The following is a 9337-nucleotide window of genomic DNA, read 5'->3' on the forward strand; positions in this document are numbered from 1 at the left end:
ATTGCATGTAGCATTTGAAGTTTACATTAGACTTTAGTCTTTAGAATTACGAAGTACTGTAAACGTGCAATACAATTTTTAAGTGTGATGCGATATTTGATTGTAAGGACTCTTCTTCAGCATACTGTATGTTCTCTTGTCGGCTGTGTTGTAATGATCATAGATACCGTACATTGATAATGTGATCATCATGCACCTTTGTGGATGTCTCAGAAAGTCAGAGGTATTTGTGAAAGTCAACATGATGCAGACACTGTCCTTGGTTTGGGCCGTATTCAATATTTGTTTTCCCTCTCAAACAAACAAAGTAGAGTTAATTGCAACACCAAAACTAAGGTAGTATACTATCTACTCTTCTCTATCAAGAGGCAATGTTGATTTACACATATTTTTGCAATGCAAATTATACTGTATACATGTCAACCTTCTGTATAGCCAACTGTACTGCACTATATGGTTATTATAAAGAAATGTCTTAAATACCCACATTTTCTTTTGTACACGGACACTGCACTTCACTTGGCTTAATGATGCAATATAGAAAGCAAGGTTGGTAACCTTGTTGCAATGTCTGTAGAATGAATTTCACTTGAGGTCCACTCAGAGAGTGGGCGGGGTCTATGGTTTGGAGCCAGGCTAGTGCAGTCATGTATACAGAGCTGTGCAGTGGCCATTGGGCCACGTGGCCACGGATTAGTAACTTGTAGCCACGGATTATAATTGTTTTCCGCCAATGGCCAATGGCCACTGCAGGGCTCCGTACATGTAGTCCCCTGCAGCTCAAACACAACTGGACTTCAGCCTCATCCGCTCCCAAAGTGCATTCAGGAAAAACAAGAGATAATGAGTTTACAATCTCAGTTGACATAGATAAGTAGAGGATTGGTGTGTCTCCAGTGAATTGTGACATGAAATCAGAGGTTGAAGTCCAACCGTGACAAGGTTACAGAGTCCTGTGTGTGGTGGTATAGGGGCAGCATCTCTGTCTCTGACGCTTCAGTTCAACGTCGGCGGTCTAGTATAGGAACCTAGTTTGCCCTCTGGTAAGCACGCTTCCCAGCACAGTGTGTGTGTGTGTGTGTATGTGTGCGTGGGAGAAGATTCCGGTACAGAGCATTGCAGAGTTTTGACACGGTTGTGCCACCTCGTACTGGTGGCGCCACGAAAGGTGAGCCTTGGGCACTTCTGAATGCATTCTTTCTTTGTAAATGTAAAATGTTCCTTATGTTCAGCACAATTTTTGTCATTGAAAGTTCAATCACTCTTGAAAAATGGACAAATAAATGATTCTGATACATTTGTAGTATAGCGGTCTGCTGTATACTGTGTTACTTAAATGATGTTGGTTTGACTTTGACTGTAAAACAAGGACAAGGATGAGGAGTCTGAAGTGTTGGCTGCGAGCGGCAGTCTGGTTGGTCATTACTGGGCTGCATGCTGAGCATCTCCAAGCCGAGAACCTCCATCTCCTGCCGGCGGAGGACAGCAAGTTTGTCCTCAATCAGGGAATGAAAGGTACAGTCTTGTCTTTGTTTCTGTCACTTTCACTTGTTTTACTGCCTACGTTTGTGTGTCATTTCAGGGAAATTAAATGTGTATGTCATGACATGTCGGGGTTTAAATTTAACATGTCATTGTTACATGGTAATTAGGTACTGTGTGTTAGTTAAAGGACACATTGACAACATACAGACAGAGGCAGTGCATGAAAGCAAGTACTTATTTAGAAATGGCCAGGCAGTGTTTCCCAACCTGGGAGAGGTTGGGAAACAGTGCTCTGGATAATGGTGTAGTAAGGTCAAGTTTTTGCCTTGAAAGAGAGATTCAGTAGTTGCTCTGAAGTGCTGCATACTTCCTTTTTATGACAGATGACATCACTGTCTGTCTGGATTCTTCTCAACGCTTGGGTCAAATTCCATGGTGTGGCCTCAAAACACTTACTGATAGGAAATATGATACGTGTTGTTATTCCATCTGAGGGAGTCTGATTATCACAGCTGTAGAGTCTCCTCTGCTTTGAGGCTGGACAGCTTTGACACTCAATTTGACTCGAGAGTTGAAAGCAGATTTGACCTACAGTATAATAGCCTGGCATGGCCAGACTATTCCAAAAACGATGACACTTTAAATGTTATTAATTTCAACCATTAAGATCTACAAGCTCATAGCGCGGCACCGAGTGCCGCGCTGCGAGCTTGTAGATCTGCTATTTTTGAAAAATCGTGAAAATGTGTGCAAATCTTTGAATATTTATATATATTTTTTTAAAGCGAACATTTGTAACTCAAATTTTTGCTTCTGGGGGTCCCTGGAACAAAATATTTTGAGATGGGGGTCCGCGGCCAAATACATATCATTTTGGGGTCCTTGACATGAAAAGGTTTGAAAACCTCTGACATAGCAACATAAGTTTAAAAAAAAAAAGTTTTTAGAAGACATTTGTAGAATCGGAACCTTCAGGCCTTAATGGGTTAACGTAGTAAATGCTTTGCACACAGTTGACAGTCTGACATAAAGTTGTTTCATTTGGAGAAACCTTGATAACTGGCTGGTCACTGCCAAGCTGATTATGCAGATGAGGGCAAAAATCTGGACTTGTCACTTGACTTGTACTTGCGCTGAGACTATCGCTGACTTTTGACAGTGGTATTCCCATCAAGGACAAAAGATGCAAAAGTTTAAAAAAAGAAACTTGTCACTAGTTCAACATTGTTCTGTTCTATTCCATAACCACTTCCTGGTGTCCCTATTTGGGGCATTTCATTATTGTAGAAAATAATATAAAATATATATTTTTTAACGTAAAAAGTTTAGAAAATAGCAGATCTACAAGCTCTCATTGTGAGCTTGTCTTACTAATACAGTCTCATTGGTTTTGTTGAATTTGTCCAAACAGTGCTGCCCAGGGACTGTCACGAAATGCTGATGGTGTCTTCTGGCCAGGCCAGAGACGGCATATACCTCATCCGGCCGGGCGCTTCCGCCATCTTAGCCTACTGTGCCATGGAGGAGGGCGGCTGGACGGTCGTGCAGCACATCACCATGAACAGCAGCGTCAACTTCGACTGCTCCTGGGCCGAATACAAGCAGGGCTTCGGGGCTCTCGCCGGGGACCACTGGCTGGGCAACGAGCACCTCCACCAGCTCACCCGGGGTCCCGGCCTCTACAAGCTGGGAGTCAAGCTGGTGGACAAAGACGCCGTCACCAAGATGGGGGAGTACGACCCGTTCCTGGTGGAAGACGAGGCGTCCGCGTACAGGCTGAGACTGGGGCTGTTCCAGGGCACGGCGGTCGACGCCCTCACGGAGGACACCGAGAACTACCTGCACGACAACCAGAGGTTCACCACCAAGGACCGAGACAACGACAACTACTTCCAGAACTGCGCCAAGCTGGAGTTCCAAGGGGTGCCGGGCGGGGGATGGTGGTACGACGCCTGCGCCGGCGCCAACCTCAACCGCAGGAACGTCATCTATTGGCAGAAGGACTGCAACAAGGAGCACCTGTGCAAGTACGCCTGGATGATGGTGAGACCCTCGGACACGGTGAAGCTGATTCCCACCGGGCAGTGCGCCAAAGACGAGCTCTGAGGACAGCATCGACACTCACAGCTATCAGTGAAGACTAGATAAACTGTGTGATAAAACTTTGTAAATTGAGGACGTTGTTATCTTTGCTGAGATACGTCTGATAAGAGACAATGAACTTCGTGACGTTCCGTCCGGAAATGCATGGATCTGATCACAAGATACTGTGAAGAAAGCAAGAATCGGTTGATTACATCAACCCATTGAGACCTGAGAAGATTCTAGAAATGTCTTCTAAATCCTAACAGTTTTTTGAAAAAAATCTAAAAAAAAAAATTTTTTCGTAGCGCGGCACTCGGTGCCGCGCTATGAGCTTGTATATCTGCTATTTTTGAATAGCCTAAAGAAATCTAAAAGTGACACAGATGCGTTCCAGGTATCAATGGGTTAAAACTTTACAATTTTTAATGCAGGACTGTAGTTTGTTTTGAAGCTCTTCTTCCGTCATCTGTCATATTGACATACTGTAGTACTGTATAGGTCGAACGCAGACATTATTTATGATGTTATTTATCACAGATAAATTGTTGCATGATATCAGCTTCTTACACGCTTAAAACATACACAGTATTTTACAGATCGGTAAGAAATGCATGCGAATATGACAAGATTGATTACGGCAAGCCTAGGGAAATAATGTAACTGTAATGTACGTACATTGTAACAAATACAGTATAGGTGTTCAGAAAAACTCCCACCCGGCTTACATTGAATTTAAACACATGTTGTTCTACATGTTTGTTAAATCCTCAGGGTCCACTCATTGTTTCTCTTCGCCGAAAATAGCTGTGTCGTGCTGTGACATGTGTGAGCTTGTAAATTTGCTATTTTCACCTGAATTCGCCCCCAGAATGGTGGCGCAAGAGTTCATGTGGGTTCAAGATGAAAATGACACCAGATCATAAAAGGCTTTAATCAGTTTAGATCAGTAGATTTCATGGTGATAAATTCATGCTTAGATTTTATTCTATTGAATATTTCCTCACCTGATTAATTTTGCCAGTATGTTTGACATATAAATTGCAAAACGTTTTATGAAATGGTAATGTGGAACAAACAGAAGAATCAGGGAAATACTGTATACTGTATATAAATTTACTTAACGCATTAAAACCGGGAAAGCATCTGTGTCATTTTAGAATTTAGCGTTGGCTATTCAAAAATAGCAGATATAATATAAAAGCTTGTAGATCTGCTGTTTTTGAAAATTGTGTACATTTGTTTAAATATTTGAATATATATATTTTTGAAAGCAAACAAATCTTCGCTTCTGACCCCAGACCCCCATTTTGAGATGGGGTTCGGCGGCATAATACATATAATTTTGGGGGTCCTTGACATGAAAACGTTTGAGAACCACTGATATATAGCAACATACGTTTTTCAGAAAAGGTCTACAGTAAATGGGTTAAATGTGTCACCCTGGGATTTGCCATTGCATAGGTTTATCCAGGGCTGGTGCCGCTGTGCCAATAAGGTTGGAGGGCAACGATGAATGCTGGTCGGTAATTGGTTTGGCCTTATTTATTCACAAAGACGATGAGAAAAACAACATTCGATATTATCGTCAATGAGGAACTGTTCCAGCGAATAAAATAGTATAGTCCCATTGGTGTTTTCCAACTGTGGTGTGAAAGAGAACAGATAAATGGAAGGTGTTGCTGGATAGGACAACAATATACTGAACATCAGAGGGATTGGACTGTGAGGACAGCATTTTCACAGCTAGCACTGAAGAGACTGTTTTGTTTTGATATTTCTGGGGGCTTTTTTGAGTCTTTATTTGACACAGGAACAGTGGAGAGACAGGAAAACGCATAGGGTAGGACTAGGGGAGCGACATGCAGCAAATGGTCCAGCCGGCTGGGGATTGCACCTCATGGGGGCTCGCTGTCAGGCATTAGAGCCCATGTGGCAGTGGTGTAAAGTAACTAAGTACATTTACTCAGGTACTGTACTTAAGTACACTTTTGAGGATTTTTTTTTACTTTACTGGAGTATTTCCAATTTGCAGTACTTTTACTTCTATTCCACTACATCTCAGAGGCAAATATTATACTTTTACTCCACTACAATTATTTGAGCATTTGAGTTACTAGTTATTTTGTAGGTTTTGATTATTATTACAAAACATATTAACCACTTCAACCCTATATACATTTCGGGCCATTTGAAAATAGCCGATCTACAAGCTCACAATGCGTCGCATTGCTTGTAGATCTTCTATTTTTAATACTTTTATACATTTGAAAACTTGTGAAATGGGACATTCTACATAATGAGTACTCTCTACTTTTATACTTTAAGTACATTTTGATACCAATACATTTGTACTTTTACTCAAGTAAATTCTGAATTTCGGACTTTTACTTGTAACAGAGTATTTCTACGTTGCAGCATTGATAGTTTTACTTAAGTAAAAAAAGAGTACTTTTTCCACCACTGCCATGTGGTAAACGTCCCAACAAGTGCCCCCCCCCCCAGTTAAGTGATATTGTGTAAATGACATCTTTGAGACATCGTATGAGACAATAAACATCATTACATTTAATTCAGAAATACACAGACATGATCACAAAATACTGTAAAGAAGACAAGAATCAATTGATTTCATCACAAACAAAAGATAAAAATGCTGGACTGCAGTTGGTTTTGAAGCTCACTTTGTTTTCTCTGTCAAACCTTTTCTTCCATTTCCCAAATTACAGTGTGCAGATTTCAGTTTTTTATCACACATGACATCATAGCTTATTATTACACAAGTGAAACAACGCAGATAAGTACTTTACAGATCATTAAGAAGATTGATTAAGGTACACCAGGGAAAATAAATAATGTATTTGATTGTTCAAAGGAAAGAGGGAATTGTCCTGAGGATGGAGAATAACAAACAAATACAGAAGAATGCTGTCAAATCCTCCCACCCACCTTATTTTGGAAGTAAACACTGAAGATGTTTAGCAAGTTTGTGATCTAGTTCATCACATTAACCCTGGCATCCCTATTTTGGGCAAATTGTCTTTTCTTTTTTTCTAACATTTCCAAAACAGCAGATTTACAAGCTCACAACACACGTTGTGAGCTTGCAGATCGGCTATTTTCGGTATTTGTCAAACGGTACATACTGAGTGGTTAAGACGGAAATTGTGCCGGGATGTCAAGTTTAAACCAGTAGATCTCATGGTGATTAATTCATGCTTCAAGAGGGATCTATGAATTATTATTAATCTTAATCTTTATTATATTTGCCAATGGCTAAATGTTTGCCATAATTAAATATGTGGGGAAGAATCAAAGGAAAATCAAATGTGCTGTACTGTATACATACAGTCATACCCAATCAGAAATGGCACATGTGGAAAAGGCGTTGCTTATCATCAGAGCTACAATCTTTACTTAGCAAGCACACTCTGACATGAAGACACAACACTTTATAGCCCTTTGTACTGTAACAAAACACCATAGTACTATACCAACATGTGCATTGTCAATACAAACACAACACTTACACAATGAAACAATCAGCATGTACTGTATTGTTTTGACATTTTGTGCATACGACCACTAGTTTGGTTGAAGTACTTCTGTATAAATGAGTATGTCATACTCATTTGAAATAGTAGTGTCAGTGGTGACATTGGGATCATTTCTCCCATTGTATAATCGCATACAGTAGCTTATTGATTAAAGAACAATGTTGTAAAGCCATCTCAATAGTACTTTTTATATCATCTGACGGCAATACTTCAAGTACAGAGATCCAAGAGGATCGTTGTAGCATACTGTATACTGATCTATAGCCATCATCATACCTCGTCCAGGGTCTCTCAGGGTTCCTTAAGGGGATTCCAAATGGACCCTTACAGGTCCGTAACTCTGACACTCCCCATTTGAGAGTGCACAGGGGTCCTTGAAATTAAAACGTTTGAGAACCACACTGCGTGAGGTCAACAGAGCTTCACGTCAGCTTGGCACTGACCACAGGGTTTTGTCCGCACCAGTAGAGCTTCTCCTCCACCCGCTTCTTCTTCCACTGGCAGAGCAGCAGCATGCGAAATGTCTTCTGGAAGGTCTTGTTGCAGAGGGCGTAGCACATGGGGTTGACCGTGCTGTTGACGTAGCACAGCCAGTAGCCCAGGTGCCACAGGGACAGAGGGATGCAGTCGGAGCAGAAGGTGGAGATCAGCACCATGATGTTGTACGGCGTCCACGTCAGGATGAAGGCCAGCAGGATGGCGCTGAGAGTCTGCGCCGCCTTCCTCTCCTTGATCAGCACCATCCTCTTCCTCTTGGTGATCTGGTTCTTCAGCGTGGTGTCCATGGGCTTGGACGCCGAGGAGGTGGACGGGACGCTCATGGACTCGGCGGAGGAGAACGTCGACGGCGCCATCTTGGTGTCACCGTTTTTGCTGCTCTGCTGCTGGCCATCGGTGTCTTTGGCGACCGGTTTGAACTTGTAGGACACGCACTTCTTGCTCTTTTGGGAGTTGCTTTTGCGGGGGCTGTGGAAGAAGCCGTCGTCTTCGTAGTTGCTGAGCTGCTCGCTCTCGCTGCCCACCGCGCTCTTGGTGGTCCCGGAGGCCTGGTTCCGGTAGGGGGGCTGGAAGGCCCCCGGAGACACGGGACGCTCCTCGTCCTCCGAGGAGGCGTAGCTGTTGAAGGTGGTCAGCTGATCGGCTTTGGACCACTCGTCGTTGGTGGCGACCGCCGACTTGACCGCGTTGCTGCGACTGGACGAAGACCAGGAGGCCTGGTTCCTGTCACGGGCAGCCGTGCTCAGTTTGAAGCTGAAACAGGATCTGATGATGGTTTTCTGGGGCTGGGCGACTCCAGTGTCTGTGGAATAGTTGACCCCCTGAAGCTCCGCCAGATCTTTGGTCCTCTTCTCTGTCTCCTTGTAGATCCGACAGTACAGGATCGTCATGACCGACACGGGGATGTAAAAGGCGGCGATCGCCGTCCCAAACGTTATCACGGGCTCCGAGAAAAACTGAATCTGGCACTGCCTCTCCGGGACGGTTCTTTTCCCCACAAAGTACTGCCAGCACAGGATAGGCGGCGCCCACAGGACGAGCGACACGAGCCAGGCCAGTCCGATCATGACCCCGGCCCGCTTGGGCGTCCGCTTGGCCCTGTAGGTCAGCGGCCGGGTGATGGAGAAGTATCTGTCGAAGCTGATCACCAGCAGGTTCATGACCGAGGCGTTGCTGGCCACGTAGTCCAGGGCCAGCCATAGGTCACAGGCCAGGTTCCCCAGCGCCCAGTAGCCCATCAGGATGTACGAGGTGTACAGGTTCATGGAGAACACGCCGATGATGAGGTCCGCCGCCGCCAGGCTCAGCAGGTAGTAATTGTTGACCGTCTTCAATTGGCTGTTGACCTTGAAGGAGAGCATCACCAGCACATTTCCCACGATGGTGATGAGGCTCACGATGGCCGACACGGTGGCGATGGTGATGACCTCCCACAGACTGTGTGTGGCCAGCTGGATGTCCGCCTCGCTGGCGTTTACGGTGGCGTTCTGGATGGTCACTCCTTCCATGGTCTCAATATCGTTATTGTGATATTATAGGAGATGATTCATTTGATTGGTCATTTTTAGCACGGTTTCCTGGAAAGAGAAGAAAGGGGGGAAAAAAGTCATACTCCTTCTCCTCATATAACCTCATATAATGCATTGAGGTATAGTAGCCACTGGGTGGCAGTGTTTGAGCAAAGATATGTGACTGGCTACATAATGGTATAGCAG

At 43.8% G+C, this 9337-nt stretch overlaps 2 protein-coding genes across 2 annotated transcripts; one reads left to right on the top strand and one right to left on the bottom strand.

The window, feature by feature from the left end:
- Window positions 1-1376: 1376 nt before the first annotated feature.
- Window positions 1377-3591, top strand: LOC308074682 (fibrinogen-like protein 1-like protein; the record flags this gene model as incomplete). Its single annotated transcript, XM_080414189.1, has 2 exons — window positions 1377-1515; window positions 2897-3591. 2 exons carry the CDS (start codon window positions 1377-1379, stop codon window positions 3589-3591), a joined length of 834 nt encoding a protein of 277 aa, XP_080270315.1.
- A 3955-nt stretch (window positions 3592-7546) lies between these two features.
- chrm5a (cholinergic receptor, muscarinic 5a) lies at window positions 7547-9130 on the bottom strand (the record flags this gene model as incomplete). The annotated part of the gene is made up of 1 exon (XM_080413811.1): window positions 7547-9130. One exon carries the CDS (start codon window positions 9128-9130, stop codon window positions 7547-7549), a length of 1584 nt encoding a protein of 527 aa, XP_080269937.1.
- Window positions 9131-9337: the final 207 nt, after the last annotated feature.

The sequence above is a fragment of the Gymnoscopelus braueri genome (genome assembly GCF_963280865.1).
Source record: "Gymnoscopelus braueri genome assembly, chromosome: 19".
NCBI lineage: Eukaryota > Metazoa > Chordata > Actinopteri > Myctophiformes > Myctophidae > Gymnoscopelus > Gymnoscopelus braueri.